This window comes from Cyprinodon tularosa, unplaced genomic scaffold (genome assembly GCF_016077235.1).
Source record: "Cyprinodon tularosa strain WSP-4 unplaced genomic scaffold, ASM1607723v1 ctg173, whole genome shotgun sequence".
Taxonomy (NCBI): Eukaryota; Metazoa; Chordata; class Actinopteri; order Cyprinodontiformes; family Cyprinodontidae; genus Cyprinodon; species Cyprinodon tularosa.
Genome location: NW_024038559.1, coordinates 292,933 through 315,425, shown reverse-complemented (window position 1 = coordinate 315,425; position 22,493 = coordinate 292,933). Strand labels below are relative to the sequence as shown.

Genomic DNA, 22,493 nt, shown 5'->3' with positions numbered 1-22,493 from the left:
CCATGGAATTTACCTTAATCATGGGCTATCAGTAATCTAGAAAGATGGTTATGATTAAAAATAAAGAACAACAGTAAAAGATAAACCCATCATTTTGATCTCCTACCCCAAAACAATTGAACTTTTGTTACAAAAAATGCTTAATGCTTGGGTTACATTGACTTCTGGTAGGATAGCCAAGTGGAAACATTTATAGGACAAGTATCTATAGGACACTTAACCTACCCAAAACATGTTTCTCATAACATTTTCATGCCACTGTCCCATAAGATGAGTGCATGCAAAAAAAAAATTGTCCCTTATGGATTTGAATAACGATCCAAAAGTATGAAGAAATCCAACCTCCAACACACATTTTGAAAAAATATGGCTGTTGCCTAGAGCTACAATGACCCATTGTATCCATAGCGACAAAACCTTTTAATAATCAAAACAACTGCGAACTTGATCACATCTTTGACACATTAAAGACAAGCCAAACTGTCATAACTTGATCAATGGAAATTTAACTGCAATTTGAGAACCAGATTTCATTCCTCATAAGTTCAATGGCAAGAAGAAATCAATGTCTCTGATTGACAAGATAAAAACGAAAAAAAAAGAAGCAACAAACACATAAAAGTAATGAAGTTCGCCCCCGAGATGCACTCTAATCCCGTCCTTAAACATTCTGCAAGACAACGGCTTTCATCAAATATCGAACTTGTTTTTATTTGAACTTGCGGGCCTTTCTGCTCTTTCTCACCAAGGTCTTCGTAGGAGGTATACATCGCTCCCATTCTTCAATTAGTCTTTCTCTGTCATTCTGTTTTGTTTATTTATATATATTTTTTCAATCATGGCAAACTGCACAGCACGTTGCAATTATTAACAATGCCACACAGGAATAATGGAGAAGGAGAGTGGATCAAAAGGAGGGTTAACGAGAGCAGGAAACCCAGAGATACTCCAAGTTGGCTCAGGGTTGTCGTCATGTTTTTCCCTCTCCCATCAGCAGCATTGTGCACGACTGTAATCGAACAAGCGGAGGGGAGAATAAAGTCACTATTCTGCTACCAAAATGCAGAGACCTGACCTTGGGTTAGCAAAGCCTGCGAGTGGAACGGGGTGGTGATGGAATAAAGAGAGAGGATAGGAGGGTGGAGAGACTGGATGGGTGATGAAAAGTGAAGTGGAGAGGGAGGACGGCTCATGTGATAGAAAGAAAAGGGGGTGTCTTAGTTACAATACTGGCAGTGTCCATTAAAGAAGAGCCCCTAAACCCTGTATTTTACATTAACCTGAGCTTTGCTATGGCTACAAAGAAAAGGGAATGCCTGAATAGAGTTTCTAATGGTGCTGATAAGGGACTTGAAACTGCCAACACACATCTGTAAAAACCAGCCAAGGATGTTTAAAACCAACAAAACTTCATACTTTCCCTGTTTGACAGGTAAAACTAACTTAACTAAACTGGGTCTTATGTTTTTGTCATTTCAGGATGAGTCAACGGATGTGCGTGGAGGGAAGAAAGTGGGTCCTAACTAATCAAAAGTCAATGGCTAAATAAAGAAGTCAACTCAGGCGGAAGGAGTTGCTGGCTTAACCTTTACCACCGCGGGTGGCTCAGGTGATCAGGATCAGAGGTCAGAGGCTATTTTTTTATGTCTTAACAGCTTCATTCTCTCTTCAACTCATTATAGAAACGATGCTGCAGCCCCCGCAGCCCAGCTGTGATCTGCAGACTTATGCTCCCTGCAAGCATTAATTCAATCTATTAAGGGTCAGCTAGTTAGCAGCGTCCCCTTGCAAAAGCGCGCTTTAACTTTGCAGAACAGGCCACCACAGAACGAAAAGAAAGAGAGAAAAAGAACCCCTAAAACCAGATGGTTTGACAAAGGGGTAACATGGTACCCAGAAAGAAAGGAGGTACTCTGGAGTGGGGAGGGGGGACAGCAGGCATTCAAGACCTTGATGAGGGCGGATTAGAGAGGGCAAGGGTGCTGCAGGGCGGGAGTAGGGTAACTCAGACTTCCCATGTCGAGTGCTTAAATAGGAACATATAAAGTTGAAGGTGTTTTTTATTGTATTAAATAAATGTTAAAGTAAAGAAGCTGCATAACCTGACTGATGCACATTCATGAAACATTCGTGTTTAGGAGCTCGGGTAGAGCTTAATGCTATAGAAAACTTCTTGTAAGATACTAATCCTGCTGAATGTAAATTTGTCTTTAGACCTTATTTCTCCTAGTACACTTTTCCAACAATATATTAACGTTTTCTGGGGGAGCAGGTGATGATATCCAAAAAAAGGTCCTTAATAAATTAATTTCGTAAAAATTCAAAAAATATCCACTGGACTTGGTTTTCAAGATTTGAAGACGTTTCGCCACCTCTCCAGGAAGCTTTCTCAATTCAAATGTCTGGATCCGCAGTGAGTTTGAGTCTTATATAGACACGCCTTGTATCGCTTGGAAACATGCAATGGTAACCGATGAATGGGTCGTTAGTTCCATCGTTTAAAACATTAATAAATTAATGTTTTAATGAAGAAGAAAAACAAATCTCAGAATTTAGGGAAAAATGAAGTACTAAGAAAGAAAGAAGTGATTTTTTTGTAATGACTAGTGTCACAGTTAGAAACAATTAAAAAATAAATAAATGCAAGAGAAGCAAGTTATGTTTTACTTTTTTAATTTGACAAAATAATTGAAATTTCTCATTGCACATGATCTGGATCATTACCAAATGTTAATGAATTGTTCATTGAGGTGCACGTTAGGTAACAATTAGCTTAAAATACTTTCATAAATAAGGCACAGCGTGTGTGTGCAGCCTCTGGTGTTTGTCCAGCACTCTCCTTTTTCATTCATCCTGCTTTCTTGTTTGATCAGCAAAACAAAACTTCGAATGAGACATGGCTGCCTTTTTCTGTTTTTCCTGTTTTCTTTGTCTTCATTATAATACTTCCAGGCCTTTTGGGTCTGATGCAGAAGCTGCTAATAGTATATGGTGCCACTCCCTGGTTTAGGGAGGTACTGCTTTTCGGCCAAATAATATTAAAGAACCCTTTAAAAAAATTCCTGTATATGGATTGTGATTGGATCACAACCAAAATTTAATGGAGTGTTCCTTGGGTCGAGGTCCGTCCATATCAATGTGATTTTGCAGCATGCCTTTTCTCTAGTGTTGAACCAATACCAGTATCGGGTGAGGCGCCGATCCAGCACTAAAATGGTGCTATTGGCATCGGCGAGTACCAACTAATAGGGCACCAAAACCATTTTGAGAGCCAAAAGTTTATTCAAATATTGTCACCCATTCAGGTAGGCAATAAAAAGATCCACTGGATTCACTTTGTATCAGTCTTTTTCCTGCTTCACAAAAATAGGCAGCAGCTTGACAAAATCATGATGGCAATTATTTTACATCCAAGTAGTATGCAGTTCTTCATATATACACACACATCAATTTCAAATAGATGGGATCGGTATGGTATCAGTATCAGGGCCAAAAAATGGCATCGGAGCAACACTACTTTTCTCCCAAACTGTTTACATTTGATCACTGCTGCACTTTATGGAATGGAAATTTTCATTTCCTGTCTGAAAGCTGTACTAAACAAACATTTTCTATACACTCTGGGCCGAATTTATCAAGATCCAATTTTGCGTGCAGTAATTTGCGCTTGCAAACTGGAATTTTGCGCGAGGGGCTCAACCATGGTTGGCGGGTGATTTAACAAGAGTGATTGCGTAACTGGTGGCAGGTGAAAAACTGTTGGAGACGCCCTATTTAAATGATGGTTTTGCGCGTTTTGTGGTTTGCGGCAAAGTAGTTTGTAGTTTGTGCAAACTAGTGCATTAAGAAATGTTAATCTTACAGTGACACCCCCACCCCCTCCAAAAAAAAAAAAAATTAAAAAAATTATATATATATATATATATATATATATATAAATATAAACTTTGGCAACCTTTATTCCCTAAGGTGGTATGTGGCTGAATTTCTACTTCACTGCAGTAAAAAAAAAAAAAAAACAGGTGTTTTGTATTGGCCTGTAGAAAAATGCACATACCAAATGGCTCACAAGAAGTGACTGTGGATGAGATTACTGTGCGTACGCATCCCCGCAGCATTGGCATGTTGCTCCACAGGCGCAAGCGGGAGGTCGGGGTTCTCCGGTAGGGCGTCAGGGCGACATGGCATTTAGAACGTCGGACAGCACTTCTGAAAAACGAGATTGGGAGATCCCAGCTCTCGCTGCAACCGTACGCTGGAATGACCCAGATGCAAAAAAGTGCAATGTTGCAAGGAGTTTTGGGATATCTGGTATTGCATGGGTCCTCCTTGTGGCTGGCTCCAAATCCATTCGGAGTTCCCCCAACAGCTCCAAAATGGCAATGCTGGATAAACGATATGTTTTTTATGTTCATACGGAGTGAAAAAATGCGTTCTCTGCGTCTCCTTGCTTCATTTCGATGTCTCCTTCTTGCGACAATAACCGCTGCCATGTGTGCGCAATTACGCATACAGACCATTTGAACCTTCTTTTGAAACGTGTTAAATATAGAGTCAGATACCGTTAGCAAAATTGCTTTCAGGTTCGATAAATCACTTTGCGAGTGCTAAATTAATATATTTACATGTTCTCCTCCCACAAGACGCACTTTTGCGTGTAAACGCCCCATATTGCATATTCATTGCAGAATAAGTACTAAATGGATAAGAGGCGCTATTTAGCACGTTTTAAAGACCAAATCCTTTTAGCACGCTGTTGATAGATCAGTTTGTACATTTTTTAGCGTGCGCAGTGAAATAGCTCACGTTTTTATACACGCAAACCTCTGATAGATCCGGCCCTCTTTGTATAAAAAAATGACAATAAAAATTGTCTAAGTCATAACCTTTTAAGTTATCCTGTACAAAGACAGACAAACACAAACTCTCCTAAAAACATAACCTCCTTGGCACAGATGATCTATTTACCTTTTATAAATGGTTAAGATGCAGTTTATAAATTATTCAAATAAAAAAACAATTAATTATCTGTTCATCATTAAAAATTAAGTCTTTACATTTAAATATTATGGATATTATGGTTTTGTGAAATAAAAGACATAATTTAATTATCATCACAAAATAAATTAAGAATAATGATGTTAGAAAAACTCCAAAAAAAGCAGAATGTTTAACTTATTTTATCATTCACTGTTGCTCTATTAGGGAATTGATAAATTAGAAATCTAAATATGATTAAAATGCATTTATTGTGTCCTGTCTGCAGATAAGATCCCCCTGGTTTAAGTGACTGGGGTCCTAAAGAAAGCGTAGATTGTCAGGTTATGGTTTTTGCGCAATGCATTCTCAGCCTCGTCTTTACAGAAAGTCTGCAACGATTCAATATAGTATTTTTCAGCATGACTTTTATTGTTATCACAATAATACAATCAAATATCATGATACAATTTTAGATCCATATGGCCCACCCCATTTGAAAAATGAAATGATCAGCTCATATATTCGGTAAGTTATCACCTCAGGTCCTAAAAATGAATTACCCCTTTTGACGGCAGGAAGGATACAGTTAAAAACACAAGTTCACTATCAGCAACCTGTTAATGTTTCAAAAAGAGAGTTTTTTAAATTTGCCACATAGCTCTGACCGGCACATCTCAAGCTCGACCTGTAAACATTCTACAATTCATCCCTTTATAGGTAATAACACTTTAGTCTAAATACCAATAAAACGTGTCAGAATGCTGCCCTCCTCTGTTGTGAAATGCTTGACAACAAATTATTATGCAATTATTTATGATCACGATCACTCCAAACACATCAATGATCATTTCATATGCAGGCAGGATAATGATGCGACCTGCTTAAATTGCAAAGTAGATGTTTTTTTTTTTTCATAGAAATGGCTAGCTGTTGCCTCACTCTCTCCTCTTTCTGTCCTCTCTCTTATCCCCTACTTTTGAAATGCAAGGAGTGTGTGAGTCAGTCACTCAGCTCGTTCACCCATTCACATTACCTGTCCCATCTCTCCCTCTCTCTCTCTGAGTTTTTCACTGTGCCCTGGCATGATCAAAGACAGCTTTGTGACGCCGTGTGAGGCATCCAGGAAGCACAGAACATCAAACCAAAACTCGCAGAAGGACAAGCACAGCAGGAACAGAGGCACATGTGTAAAGCACGTGTAGGTGTGTCTTATAAACAAATGAATAAATTAAAAAGACGAGACAGAGAGAGAGAGAGGTGACTTTGTCTCTACCTTTAGCACGTCGATGAAAGGTAGGAAGGTGTCCCTCTGAAGTCCGTTTTTGTACAGATCTGAAAGAGGAGGGAAGGGCTTGCATGAGAGCTGCTGTTTAGCCTTCTAATAATGTCATTCCCCCAACACAGATTGGCAGATAAATTGGCTATTGATGAACTGAAGGATGGGTGGTGAAGCGCGACAAAAGGGGTGGCGGGGATCGGGGGTGGGGGGGGGGGGAGAAAAATGGATTTCTGCACCGGCAGCGGCAGCAACATAAAATTCATTACATTCCCAAACAATGGTGGTGAGAGAAAGGACTGTCGCCTTTTCAGCGCGGACAATGTTCACAGCGGCTGGCTGAATAGAGGTTTCAATTAGCTCGGCTGGAACAAATTAGATCTGAAGTAGCATCCCGGATAGACAGATAAAACAGATAGGGATGCTCACAACAAACAGACACAAAGACGCACAGAGTGAGGCGCACAGTGAAGCTTAATAAATGCAAACAAACACTGATGTTGGGCTACAGTCTAACATCACATAATAAATAAATCTCACTTTCTAACTCCTGCACCGATGAATAGATGCTGCGAGTGACATGTGACTATAAGGGTAAAAAGAATAGAGATCAATATTTTGTGAATCAATTAATTTTCTCCTTTGTTGACCAGATTATTTGAAAGAAAATTAAAGATCAATACAACTCTGCTGTCTGTGTGGGAGCTGACTTCTTCTGTATTGATTGATTAGACCATGTATGATGTGTTAATTAGAGAGTTTTTAAGAAGCTTTTTGTTAGCATTGATTTTCTGACGCTTCTGAGCTAGAAAGCTAATGAGCTTTTTAAATAAAACATCAAACCCTTCAACATGGGAGATTTATTCATCAGACTTTATGGGTCTGTAATATATATTTGAAAAAAATGTAAACAATGAAACTTTTATACTTTTCTTTTTCATTTCGATTCTGATTCTTGCCCATTGAGGATAAAAATAAATTTCTGAACTTATAAAAGAAAGTTAAAGTAAAGTGAAAGAAAAAATGTGACCACGTTGCTGGCAGTGAATAAAGCCAAACATTTCTGCACAATGAAGTCATTATGTTTCAGTTAATAGTTTAGCCATGGTAAAACTGCATTACTGTCAACCAGTTCAAACTCTATTCCTGCATTTTTATGTAGTTTCTTCACCCAAAGCTCACTTTAAACAAATACTCTGGATGATTAAGTGGAAGTTTTATATCCATACTGTAGCTGCTGTCAATTATTCTCTCCCTCATTTAGCTGAGACAGAAAAAAAGACCCTGCTGCTGCAAATAATTGTGGATCAACATATAGGAGGAAAGTTGTAGCCGTTTTTACTCATGAAGCACATGTAAAAACTAAAAAACCAAGTAAAACACATAATTTTAAGTGATTATGCTCATAAACAACTAGGAGCTTAGTGGTCTGGCTGTTCACTCCCTTCTTCAATTGTCAGCTTTAACTGTTGCATTAACCACTACCTTAAAATGCTTTACTGCAAATATAATCTTTGTTGGGCAAGTGCTGCCTATATTAACTATTATTTCCACCAATAAATAAGCTTCTTAAATGAATGTGGCATGTTCCTGAAAGAACGTGTTTTACAACTATGGAGAGAAACAGACATTGGGGCAACATAGATTTGTTATATTTGTTTCATATTTATTTTGATGATTCATTTACTGAATAAATTATTAGTAATGATGATAGCAATGAAGATAAAATGAACCTATCCAACTCTTGTATTGTACTAAACTTCATCAAATCAAAAACAATAGAAAAAAAAATCTAAATTCCCCTCCTTAACTCAAACAGGGGCTTTTTGAAAGCTAAATCTCCACATCAATAAAGATAGAAAATGTATGCCTTTCAAGCCCAGTTGTTTCTCTCGGCTTTTAGTGCTCCATTAACCTTGTAATTAATACCAAGTAGATGCTCTCTCAAGTTTGCCTGCTTTGGCGCTTTGTTCTTAATAGCTGGCAAATATCAGAGATGTGCGCCTTTGTATACGAGAGCCATCTTTCTGCCACCCACTTCACTTAGAGGCTCTAAGACATCAACATCTTCCTGGAGAAAGAGAGGCGTCAGACAGCACATCATGCATTTATCTCCACCTTGATCACCGTCTTGCTAATTCTTCATGGAACTGGCTGTAAATGCAACTTCAAAGGCTGTTAAAAGACAGCCAGGCTCCGAGGTGCATCAGCTGTCCCTCCCATAGATCTGCTGTTAATTGCCGTGAAAATGGGAACAGTTGGTGTGGTCATGTAATAATAATTGATTTTTGTTGGAGCAATGTGTTGTTAGATAAAATTACTTATTTTGTACTTTAAAATGAAAGTAAATTGAATCTCAGTGACTAAACTATTGATGAAAGGAGAAAAACCTGTGGAAATATTCCTCGTGTTAATAGTAAACATGGATGAAGATGTTCAGTGGATGTTTTTAATCAACATTAGAAATGAAACAATTCAAAACCTTAACATTATTCCGACACTTCTATCAAAGCAAACGTTGGATTTCTGGGGGTTTTGTTTCTTTCAACCAATATTGGAGCAATGGCTGCTACGATGTTTACTATTTGTTCTTCTTCATCTTGGAAAGTAACCAACTTCTGAATTACTGCTTGCCTTCATTTTTTTTTGCCATTTTTGCCATTATCTTTTGTATATTTGTTGTTTTGTTGAGTTATCGCTACCAAACTCTATATGAAGTGTCTTTTTTCCACCTGTGAAAGGACATCAAATTTATCACTTCAGTGTTGTCTTCAGCGTTGAGTCAGATGGCTTCACATACTAAAACTGGTTCTGGTGAAAGTTTTCTTCCAGTTAAAGAGGAATGGTTTAATTTGATACTTGACAATATCAAATTAAAACTGAATTTAACTAGATAATTGGATGGTTTGGGAAATAACTTCAGGGACTTCAACAGAAATTGGACTAATTTGGATTCTATATAGCTGTATATAAATTTGACCGTCCCTACATTTAAAAACAGCTGCAATTAACGTTCCGGTTAATCACTTTAGAACAAAATTAAAACAAGTGAAAACGAAACACTACACAGAAGAAATAAAGTAACTGACCGGATAAGCAACATTTTATTATTTTCAATAAAACAGCAGTTGGATAACTAATGCTGAATTATTGTAATTTCAAGAGGGATAAAATAATAAAAAATAATATTGTCTGACAGGTGAAATGGTTCAAGACAGTTTTAGGGGTGAGTTAAGGTTTGTAAACTTTTATATTTTAGGCACAGAAATGATCAGATAAAGTATGTTTGTTATGATTTGGAGCCTGACTGTGTTTTAGCAGAGTCCATGCCAAATAAATGTATTCAACAGAAGGCAGAAAAATAGGGCTGTACATTATATTATCATCACAATATATACCTGATAATTCATAATATCAGTGTGGAATATTTATATGATAATTTATGTCACAAAGAGCTGTTTGGAGTGCATAATTTTAGCGCATGTATTTCATGTATTATTTAGGGAGTGGTGGCCTTGAGGTTAGGGCATAGAGCTTGGAATCCTGAGACTGCCACTATGGGTCCCTAAGCAAAGACCCTTAACCCACACACTGCTCCCTGGGCGCTGCACAATGGCAGCCCACTGCTCCCCAAGGGGATAGGTTAAATGCGGAGTTATTTTGGTTGCTCTGTACTTGTGACAGTTTAATGACAATAAAATGCTGGAAAGAAAAAAGGATATTTAGCTGGGTAGATAGAATCTGTGGCAACAGACGCTCACACCACACAAATGAATTTGCATATAATGCTAAAGGTCACTGAGAGATGCAAACACAGATAAGGAAGACGAAATAATGAAATAGGAGCTGATACAGTCACTGAAATATTTAACAAGGAGTTTGGAATTTTTAAAATAGATTTGACAAAGATTTAAATTATTCTTCCATCCATATTCGCCAGGGTCCAAGAACTTAACACCTTGCAAAAATGAAAAACAAATGCCTGGGTAAGGCATCTCTAAAGAAAGGGCTTTAAAACACACACTATCGGATCATTAGCCCTAAATTAAAGAGAGTTTAACACCAAAGTTAATATGAAGTTTTCATAATTCTTAATGGCTTTTACGGTTTACATATTAATTGAACCAAAACAGTTTTGTTCAATTTCTTTTTTTAAAGGTATATTACTAGAGGAATACAATGAACATGACAAAAAAAACGTACAAAATCAGAATCAATGGCAGCCTAATATTTAGACTTTATATAGGACATACTCATTTTAATGATAATATCGCTGGCAGAGCTTCAGTAGAACCAACAACTCTTTTTGGCCATTTGTTATGATATAAATTCTAATTGTTGTTCATAAAGACAGGTGACAAATTAAATATATGACCTGAATAAATTAGTGGATAAACACAATGCATCAACACAGGTGCAAAGCAATGGCACAAATCAGTAATTAACTCCAAATCACTCTCTGTGGCCCGTATAAAAAATACTAAACATAGCCAGCTGATTCTGGTTTTGTTTTAAAATGGTAGGAAGAAAAGATCTGAGTGCCTTTTTGTTTACGGGCCCAGATGGCGTGGACTCAGTCTATGCTCAGATGGCTGGTGTCTCAATAGAAACTGTGACTAAAGGGACATCTGCATTCAGATCTATAAGAGGTGACAAAGAAAAACACAATAAAATCAGGGCGCCAACATGAGAAGTCAGTCAACGTGTCGTCTTCAGCAAAAATTCTAATATTTGGTTCCAGACAGAAATTGATCATTACCATGTTTTTAACAACATGGGAAAATAAAGTATACGGCTAAATAAAATGATCCCTTTCTAGATTCTCTTTACCTGGGTGACTAATGTTCAGGCTATTTGGTAGCATTAAGACGTAATCTAAGACCCGTTTAACTGGAACCACCTATATTGGTAAAGTTTACTTTTCTAAAGCAAAAGCACCATAATACCTTTCTTTCATCACTAAGTGAGCGTAATATTGTTTCACACAGTTTGCAATTTTGTTCCAGCTATTATCTTACATTTGATGGAAGAACAAAAATTGAAAGAAAAAACTGTATTACTGTGGTTGCTAGACTGAGTAGACTTTATACATAACTGGTGTTTTTACATCTTCATTTATAATATTGTTTGCTCTTTGAGCTGCTCATTTATTTAGGGATCTCCACACAAAGTAAATAAAAGTTTTTACTCTCTCTTCTCTCCAAAAAAGACAAAACATGGTTTGACCCACCAATACCTGTTTTGCTGCAATGTTCATTTTGTTTTCCTGGAGAAAACATACATTTGTTTATTATTTTTTCTACAATCCATCAATTTAATGCATCAAATACAAACGATGATAAAAAAAATTAAACCAGTTTTTTAAGGGGTAGTTTCAACACAAATAGAAATAAAAATACAGAGCATTGCATGGCAGACTAACACCTGTCAGTGAGCTCTAGTGCAGCTTTGGCTAAAATGTAGCTCGCCACCATCAGTGCACGAATACATGCACGAATGCTGACTAAATGAAGTGCAAAGTGCTTAGGGGTCCGTAGACTTGATAATGTTCTTATACTAGTACAGCCCATTTATCATTATCCTATTTTGAAACGAAGAACTTCCTAAAGCTGCTCTCACCTTACCTTTTTCTTTTTCTATAAACTTCTCATTTAAGCCCCCTGTGGTTCATAAACAGTTTTTTATTTCTATTTTTAGAATAACTGCTTGACAAACATTAAGCTGTCCAAATGCTTTGATTGGTTATACTGAACATAACAGTTGAGAAAACTTAGAATCAGTTAGTATGCCTAGACAGCACACCTGCATAAGTCAGCCAGAGAAGTTCAAGTTATATAAATGAAGTAGAATAGGTTCATTATTAAGTATTCAGTATTTCTCTATTGGATTTCTGTTGCTTTTCAAATTAACTGCATCAAATAACTTTAGAAACTGATGCATTTATGGATCAGAAGAGTGGGAAGTTATCAATACGATGCACAAGTCCAATTCAATTAAGTTTAGTAAAAGATTAATAAGCATGGTAAGACTTGGGGATGCATTTTAACACACATAACCTCCAAAGAAATATGAGACAAGGACAACAGATTACTGAGAAGGTTAAAAATGCTCATAAGACACCTGACTTGGAACATTCCCCATCTGGTCAGAGTCATTGGAAGCATTCAAAGGCTAATAAATGGACTCCCCCAAAAGGTTCCTTACAAGCAAGGATGGGTCAAGAGTCATTTCGTTAGCAACTGAGTGAACAAACAGTCGAACAGTTAAAAAAGTGCAAGAAATAAATGGATTTTATCATCTATAGTTCATTACATCATCAAAAAATTCAGAAAGTAGGCCTTGCCACATGTTTGTGATCTTCGATCCCTTAAGAGTAATTGAAGTAATTCTGTAACTTATCTTACCAGATGGGCTCATACTTCAGTAAACCCCTGTTAGTTAAAACACTTTGTCGTCACATCTATAAGTGCATTTTAAAGCTCTTAACATGCTAATCAAAAGCCACATCTCAAAAACATCGAAAAACGCTAGTGGCTTTTCTGGGCCCAAGCCCATCTGAGATTGACGGACTCATATTTGAAAAATGTGGGTGATGACTTGTAGATGAGGCTCCACTAAAAGGTGCCTAGATGTTTCTGAGCATATGCTGACATCCAGTAAAAGTCTTTTTCAGAGAAGTCCTTGCATATTTTAGCAAGATAATACTAATCATCATGCTCTACAGCAGCATGGCTTTGTGGCAAAACGAGTATGAATACTGGACTGGCTGCACAGAGCTGAAACCTTAAAATATGTCGACGCTGACCCTGAACCATTAAGCGGCTGAGGTTATACAGGAATAAAAACGGTAAAGAATTTCACTTAAAGAGCTTTAACTGTTAATGTCCTTGGTTCCCAAACACTTATTGATGTTGTTACAGAGAGGTAAACATGTCTCTGTCCAGGTTTGGAAAAATAATGCAAACATGTAATTAAAAATTAGTACATATTTTCAAAAAATTGAAAAATCAATTCAAAATAAATAGTTTATTAACTTGAACATTAAATATATACACTCACCGGCCACTTTATTAGGTACCCCATGCTAGTAACGGGTTGGACCCCCTTTTGCCTTCAGAACTGCCTCAATTCTTCGTGGCATAAATTCAACAAGGTGCTGGAAGCACTCCTCAGGGAGTTTGATCCATATTGACATGATGGCATCACACAGTTGCCGCAGATTTGTCGGCTGCACATCCATGATGCGAATCTCCCGTTCCACCACATCCCAAAGATGCTCTATTGGATTGAGATCTGGTGACTGTGGAGGCCATTTGAGTACAGTGAACTCATTGTCATGTTCAAGAAACCAGTCTAAGATTATTCCAGCTTTATGACATGGCGCATTATCCTGCTGAAAGTAGCCATCAGAAGTTGGGTACATTGTGGTCATAAAGGGATGGACATGGTCAGCAACAATACTCAGGTAGGCTGTGGCGTTGCAGCGATGCTCAATTGGTACCAAGGGGCCCAAAGAGTGCCAAGAAAATATTCCCTACACCATGACACCACCACCACCAGCCTGAACCGTTGATACAAGGCAGGATGGATCCATGCTTTCATGTTGTAGACGCCAAAGTCTGACCCTACCATCCGAATGTCGCAGCAGAAATCGAGACTCATCAGACCAGGCGTTTTTCCAATCTTCTATTGTCCAATTTCGATGAGCTTGTGCAAATTGTAGCCTCAGTTTCCTGTTCTTAGCTGAAAGGAGTGGCACCCGGTGTGGTCTTCTGCTGCTGTAGCCCATCTGCCTCAAAGTTCGACGTACTGTGCGTTCAGAGATGCTCTTCTGCCCACCTTGGTTGTAACGGGTGGTTGTTTGAGTCACTGTTGCCCTTCTATCAGCTCGAACCAGTCTGGCCATTCTCCTCTGACCTCTGGCATCAACAAGGCATTTCCGCTCACAGAACTGCCGCTCACTGGATGTTTTTTCTTTTTCTGACCATTCTCTGTAAACCCTAGAGATGGTTGTGCGTGAAAATCCCAGTAGATCAGCAGTTTCTGAAATACTCAGACTAGCCCTTCTGGCACCAACAATCATGCCACGTTCAAAGTCACTCAAATCACCTTTCTTCCCCATACTGATGCTCGGTTTGAACTGCAGGAGATTGTCTTGACCATGTCTACATGCCTAAATCCACTGAGTTGCCGCCATGTGATTGGCTGCTTAGAAATGAAGTGTTAACGAGCAGTTGGACAGGTGTACCTAATAAAGTGGCCGGTGAGTGTAGGTTGCAGGCAAACAACTGCATTCCCTGACTGATTAAACATTAACTTTCCTTTACAACCAAACTCTTAACTTGGAATTTTAATTACTCAATAATTATTTGGGGGCATCATTACTTTTCTTTTGAAAGCTTTTTTAGCCTCTTTAAAGCATTTTGCACAGCATTATGCCTACATGATACAATACTTGAATCCATTATGGTTACTTAGCTTTCTGATTTAGGATCTTATTTAAAAAATAATCTAGAAATCAAATTTACTCTATGTGCTTCTGATAGACTTGGAGTGAAAAAAAAAACTTTCATCATAGAAATTAAGTTCTACTTCAGCAGGGTTAAAACAAAAAATATCTCATTCGTACCATGGCCACTGAATAACTGATAGCACTAAACATACATTTAATAGGAAACAGCTAAAAGCTGGTATAAAATGCAATGGTCATACCGTCGGGGGGTCTGTTAGAGGTGGCCACCACCACCACACCGGTTTTGAACAGAGTTTCAAACAGTTGCTTGAGGATCATGGCATCAGCAACATCAGTCACCTAAGAGAAGAGAGGCAAAGGAGGAGGAGAGAAATGTTCAGAATCAGTGCAGTCTGCCTTTTCATGCCCAGCACATACACTCATGTCTACATGTGTGTTTCTGCATGTGTCTGAGGTCAAACCAAGCCATCAACACTTCATGTTTATTAGTCTCTCTCTCAGGTGCGCTCATTCAGCGCCTTTTATCCGATCAAGGCCGCTTAGACTCGCACTCGTTCACACACGCACGCACACACACCCATATGAATACACACCTCATCCACTTGAACTGACTGCAAAATGGTCACAGAGAGGTTTTCTGCAAATAGCAGAGGCAAGGAAGCAGATCGGAGCTGATCAAGTGAGCAGACAGGAGAGCGACAGGATGCAAGAGCGAAAACAAGACGAGAAGAAAAGAAGCATGAAAACAGAGCAATGTCAGTCAGAGCGGGGGTCATCATTGCAAACAAAGCCTTTAACAAAAGGGGGGAGGTTATAAAAGGCATATGAAGCATGCGAATCTGTCTGTGGGAGCGACACACACAAGGCCATACAAAGTTACAATACATAAACCCATTTCAACAGTCTGCTGCCTTTTTCATCTACATCATTTCCATGAAGCCTCCGCGAACAAAGGTCGGTGAAAAACACGGACGCAAGGACATTTATGAGTCGCTGGCTGTTAAATGAAGAGTTCTGACCTTTCTATTAGTAATCCAGTGCTCTCACTTTTGTTCTTATTCTCTCATCTTTCCCTCTTCCACCTATGTTACTCTTTTGAACATCCATAAAGGGAGAAATCATGGCACAGTGTGACGGCCAGTAGTCAAAGCAGTGTGTATTAAACATGATAACTGACTTGATCAGGAGAGTTCAGAATGAACTAAAATAAATTAAGTCAGACCCGTTTTGTGACAGTTATGGTTCAAATAAAATTAATATGCTAGATTTTCTCTCAGAAGAAAAATAAAATAACCTTAAGAAAAGAAGCAATTGGGTAAATACAGTAAACTGACATTTTCAACTGTTAAAGAAAAAGAGTCTCGATCAAACAAACCAAATAGATTCCGAAACTTTGCTACTGGTTGCTTGCATGAACTTATTCCAGATCCTGGAGTCCTATTTTATAGATGATCTCCAAAATGGACAAAACTGTTGGAAGCTGCTTTAATCTTTCATTCACACTTTCTCACAATTGTACCATTGCAATGGGAAAACCCTCAAAGACTGTGACTGAAATGTTTACATTAGACCCGCGGTTCTCAAAGTGTGTGGCGCGACCCACTGGTGGGGAATTGAGACGTGACAGGTGGGGCGCGCCAAGTTCCGGTGTGTGTGTGTGTGTGTGTGTGTGTGACTATAACGTGTGAGAGCAAACTGTCCTTATAGCTGTATGTTGCCGCTTTTTAGACTAATCAAACCCACAAAGTAATCATTACTAGCCTACATGCAGTCTAATTAAAAGAACATTAGATATGAGAAAATTTTCACCTGGAACTGAAGTGCCAAAATGATGATTGACGTGACGTCGGCATATTATTTGTAACGGAATAAACTTTCGCGCCCCAGTGTTGCCAACTCAGCGACTTTGTCGCCATATTTCAGACCCCTCCAGCGACTCTTTTTCAAAAAAGCGACTAGCGACAAATCTAGCGACTTTTGGAGAACATACTCCGTCAGCGCTCCGCCCCGCTGCGCTCCAGACCGCCTGCACAAAGCAAAGCCTACAGCCGCCGCTGTCCCCTCCGCTCCGCTCTGAGTTCCTTGGAGATCGTAGAGGGCATGCGCCAGATGAACCAGGGTTTCCGCGGATCATTAAAAATAATTACAATTCATAATTCTTTTTTTAGTCAAGCCCTTAATTGGCACTAAAATTAATTAAATATGTTTATCGTTGCATTTATGATTCTTTAATAAAAATGCTTCTAAAAACAATTTCGTCAGATATATTATATCGCTATTAATTTGCGTGGAACTGTTTATAAAGCCGTATGTTCGGAAAGGAAGCTCGAGGCGGAGAAAAAGCTAGAGAATATATATACGTATATATATGTGTGTGTGTGTGTTTTTACATACATACAGGAGTCATGGAACTGTGCTTACAGCTCCATATTTCATGTACACTAATAACTTGTGTACATGGTTCTTGTTAATGGCATTAAAATCATTTCAAATAGCATTAAAATAGCATTAAATTAGAGTCACTCATTCCTGTATGAACCCTGTGAGCGCTTAATTTAGTATGACATATTAAAAAAATCCCACCATCATCCAGCATATGTTCAGTTTCTGCCCAAATATATATATATATATATATATATATTTTTTTTTTTTTTGTAGATTTTTGTAACAGAGATAAGGATAATTCAAAACTGCTTTTTTTTAAATGAACTTGTTTTCTACAACTCAGCATCTCTTTTCATTCATGTAATAAGAAGTTTCTTTTGAATGGATTTGATTAAACTTTAAGTCCCTCGGTATAAAATAAATATTTTAATGGAGATGAGAAATCTGCTTCCTGGTTGGTGAATAACCAATAGTTTGGATCCAATCATTTAAATAAACGGTGTTAGTTTTTTTTATTTTTTAGATATTTATAAGAATTGTGCTATAATTTCTAGTCACCGATCTGTTGCTACTATATTTTAATTTGACGAACCGGTATTTGTCAAGGTTCTTTTTCCTGTTTGGTGCGATTGCAATTGCGGATCTTGACCTGGCCGGACCGGAGCGGAGCAAAAAATAGCTCGGCTCCGTAATTTGTCGGTGACGGACGGAGAAGACGTACGTGGGCGGAGACGTGCGGAGGAGTAGCGGTGGATGTGGAACAGCTCTCATTGATTTCCATGAAAGACAAGCGCTCCGCACGACGTACGTCAGCGGGGCGGAGCGGAGCGGAGCGCTGACGGAGTATGTGGAATCTGGGGGTTACGGGAAAGCACGTATCGTTCCTTTTCTTGTCCTGCTGCCGTGGGGCGCCTCCTCCCTCCCAACCCCGTTCTCCCCCGCTATCGCAGGAGTCGCTCTCAGCGCTGCAATGTTTACCCTCAGCGTCCAGACTGCAAATAAAGCGCACATGCGCCGGGATTGGCGGCGCAGGTTGATCATAAATAACTGAATTTGAAATATTTTATCTTAAATAAATAACGGCGTTTGATTCACACAGCCACATGTTCATGTTTCTAGTTTGTAGTGGAGAGGGAGTATCCACTCATCGGGCAGAGAGCTGTGTGCATTCTTCTTCCCTTTGCCACATCATATCTCTGTGAGATGGGCTTTTCAGCTGCTGCTTCACTGAAAACAAAGCATGACTTGAGAGTGGCAGTATCAAGCCTGCAACCCCGTTTTGAGAAACTGTGCAATGCAAAACAGGCTCATTGCAGCCACTAATGCAGGGATAAATAGACCTGTATTGCCTGTTGGATTTCACTTATTTTCTTTTAACAGATTGCAGAGTGGAACTTTAATTTTTTCTATCTTTGAGCTTGATACAAATTTTGACACAGCTGCATTTTTATTTTCTTTATTTTTGAGCTTGCTGTTATTTGACGTAGATAGTTTGTATTTAGATACTACTTGTTACTTCAATAAAATTGGAACATTTTAAGATTGTTTCATATTTCATTAGCATTGTGTTGGGGCGATGGGGACAGGCGGGGCTTGAAAATTCCCCCTTGTCCAAAGTGGGGAATGACAGAAAAAGTTTGAGAACCACTGCATTAGACCAACACAAAACTATTCATAATAATGAAGTAGGTGGGAAGGATTTATATTTTAACTAAAAATGTGGCAGAGATCTGCATTCAGCCTCCGTAAGTAGATACCTTCTAGACCAGAGGTCACCAGAGGTCACGGATCACGGATCCACCTGCTGGCTAATCCTGGCCCAACCTGATTTAAAACATTTATAAATTACCGCATGTTGTTCGACGACAGTGTCTAACTTCACTTGCGCCGCTTCTCCTGTTAATATAGTAAGGCGTTCTGGAGCGCCCGGGACCATTCTACACGTCATACAAATCAGCCAATGAGCTGTGTAAGTCTGTGTTGCTGTGGCGAGACACTTTTAGACACAGCAGGCAAATCTGTGGTAAGCCAGGGGATGGGAAAGGAGAATAAGATGAGAAAAATAGAGCAGAGAAAGTGTGTACTGATGGAAGAACTGTGGTGAACTGGTGACAGAAAGGTGAAATGGCGTGCTCAAAGAGGACCCTGCACATTTTGAGTATGTTTGACTCAACCTGCTGCTGTGAAGCAGGATTCTCCTCCATGAACATAATAAAAAATAAATATCATTCCAAGCTCACGAATGAGCACCTTGATATGTGCTTGAGAATGGCTTTGTCTCCATTAAAACCCAGGTTTAAAGCCTTGAAGGGCAGCATAAAGCCCACTGCTTTCATTAAGTCATAAATAAACAAAAAAAACAAAAACAAATGGTTAGTTCAGGTGTTTTATATAATATAGTATGTGAAACAAGAAATTGTAAATATACCAAACTGAACGATTGTTATTCTCTAATTCAAAAAACACTTTCGATTTTAAAAAGAAAAAAAAAAATCATTTTTTTTTTATATCTTTTTATTTCAAAATCCAATGTATAACATGGATGCATAAAAACCTTATTTTATTTTAGTGTTAAATTCTGTTTAAAGTAACAGATTATAATTAAAAAAGTCTCCAGACTAGGGCTGCAACTAACGATTATTTTAAAAATCGATGAATCGGACGATTATTTTTTCGATTAATCGATGAATCGGAAAAAAAATATTTTTTATATTAACCTCTTTATTCCAAAATAAACATTTTAGACAGAACAAACAAGCACACAAGTACAGGTTGCTCTTTAACTGTACTGGTGCAATATGAAAAATAAATGTTTGTGTTAAAACTACGCAAACTTACATGAGAAATGTAGCTGTACATCCACAAAATATAGGGTACTTTGTTTCATAAAGCGCAAAAAAAGACATTTTTGTTTTTAAAAGCCCCTAAGGGGTTCAAACAATAGGCCCCCCCATTTCAACAAATTAGTTTTTTTAGACTAGAAGAGTTCTGCCTTTTAAGACAGGAAAGTATAGCAGTTAAAGTTGCTACTTGAGAAAATACTGAACCATAGAGATAAAAATAGCCCTGTGATTCAAATTATAAATTGTATTTGGAATAAAAATGAGAGAACTAGGGGTGCTAAAACACACATCCTCCAAAGACAGATATTTACATGGGAATGTGGCAGATAATTAATTGACATATTACTGATCTTGCTGGATTTTATTCTGCTTTACTTCCATAAATTGCACGATCTTTACTTTATCTTTGCCAGAAGATTTAAACTTTAAAAGCCTTGCCCTCATAATTTGCAAGTTAATTTATTTATAAAGAAAATATAAACGCTGCTTAAGCTAATTCAAATGAAATTAAAGGTAAAATAAGTAGCCAACCTTATCACTGTCTGTAACCTACTAACACGGTAAGGAAAGCATCAGATGAGCTACCTGAGAAACTAACGTTACGTTTCCCCACTTTAAAACCAAACAAACATGGTGGTTCCGTGCCATGTTAATTTGTTTTGAAAAAAGTTGCATGTTATCACTTTTTTCGCTTTACAAAGCGCAGGCTATTTTAATTATTGTGATCAATTTGCGCCATCAATCCCGGTGCATGCGCGCTTCATTTGCAGTCTGGACGCTGAGGCTGACTGCAGCGCTGAGAGGGAGTCCTGCGGGAAAACGCGGTTGGGGTGGGGGAGGCGCCCCACGGCAGAGTAGGAACGATACATGCTTTCACGTAAGAGTCTCCAAAAGCCGCCAGTGACACCGAAAAAAGTCGCCAGATTTGTCGCTAGAACGCTTTTTTGAAAAATAGTCGCTGGAGGGGTCTGAAAAGTCGCTGAGTTGGCAACACTGCACCTGCGGCGCTGACTCGCTCTGCCTTTTTTTTTTTTTTCTTCCTCTTTCAGTCAAGAGGCAGTGATGACGGCGCGGCGGATGACGCAATAATCGCGCGACACAACTAATCGATGATGAAATTCGTTGCCAACGCTTTTAAAAGTCGATTTTTATCGATTCGTTGTTGCAGCCCTACTCCAGACCTTTACTGGTCGATGGTTTTCTTTATTCGGACCCCGCTGATTTTTAATTGGTTACCCCGGTTCTAGACCTACTTTTACTTGACTAATGCCCGTCTTTTTGTTTTGTTTTTTATACCAGCTTAGGCATCCAAAGACTGAAATTGATTCCCATTCCCTTTAAAAAAACAAAACAAAACAAAAAAACAATGCTGAATGCTGGGTCTTTAAGCACTGTAAACCTAAATGTTAGTCTGCCATGAGTCAGATTGCTGTTAGATTTAATCAGGACTGTCCAATGCTGCAACATACTTGATTGTTGAATGTTAACTAAGACCGATTGTTGGACTGTATAAGGAAATAATTTCCAGATTAAAGGTTGACTGGTAAGGAAATAGTGAATCTAGAGGCCCTGTCCAGATGTTGTATAAATAAAAAATACACATGAATGTAGAAATCTTTATGGTCTCAGTTTAGAGAATAAAACAGTACATTAAAATATTCATACTGATGTTATTTAACAAAGATATTAAATGTACTTAACTGGATTTTTTTTTAACTCCATAGTCCGAGGGTTGCCACAGCCACCCTGTGCAATGCCCTGGCCAACCCACTCGCCTGTGTAAATTGTAGTAGCATCAGTTTAGCATTTCATTCCATTATACACAGCTAGAAACTTAACATTAAAAATTAAACAATAAACCAAGGTATTAGTAGGTGTTTACTTAAGTCTTTATGATTTCTAGAGGCAGGTTCACCATAATAGTAGATTGAAATCCCACCCATATGAAACATTTCTGTGGGCGCCACTGGGTTTCAAAGCACTTAGTTTACTCAAATCATTTCAGTTGCTTATCTAATTATTTCATTACTTATCTAGTTTCACAGTAACTCAAAGTTGTAGAAACATACATTTTGCCACAGTGAGGGGAAAAATGATTAGTTTTCGCATATTGGGTGGTTCCAACACCGCGTATTGCACAAAGTAGATGTCAGCGGACTAAATGGTAATGGCAAACCAACTGGACATTGTGGTGGTGGACAAAAAGCAGAGGAAAGCCATTGTGGTTGACATAGCAATACCAAGTGACTGCAACATCAGGAAAAGGAACATGGAGAAAAACCAGGGGCTCAGAGAAGAACTGGAGAAAAACCTGGAAGGTCAAGGTATCAGTGGTGCCCGTGGTCATTGGGGAACTTAGCACAGTGACCCCCAAAATTGAGGAGTGTTTACAGCAGATCCCTGGATATACATCGGACATCTCGATCCAGAAAAGTGCAGTTCTAGGAACAGCAAAGATACTGCAGAGAACCATCAAGCTCCCAGGCTCAAGCTTGGAGGAAAAAAGGGAGACTGCCCATAGTGGGTGAGCAAGAAT

At 38.5% G+C, this 22,493-nt stretch overlaps 1 protein-coding gene across 1 annotated transcript in view; it reads right to left on the bottom strand.

Annotated features, from left to right (window-relative positions):
- The window catches only part of afg1lb (AFG1 like ATPase b), a 56,850-nt gene that overhangs the window by 16,013 nt on the left and 18,344 nt on the right, over positions 1–22,493 (bottom strand). The window contains exons 6-7 of the mRNA XM_038281626.1: positions 14,969–15,068; positions 6,254–6,312 (exon numbers count right to left, since the gene is read on the bottom strand). Coding sequence (XP_038137554.1) covers positions 6,254–6,312; positions 14,969–15,068 — 159 coding nt within the window. The remainder of the gene's footprint in view (positions 1–6,253; positions 6,313–14,968; positions 15,069–22,493) is intronic.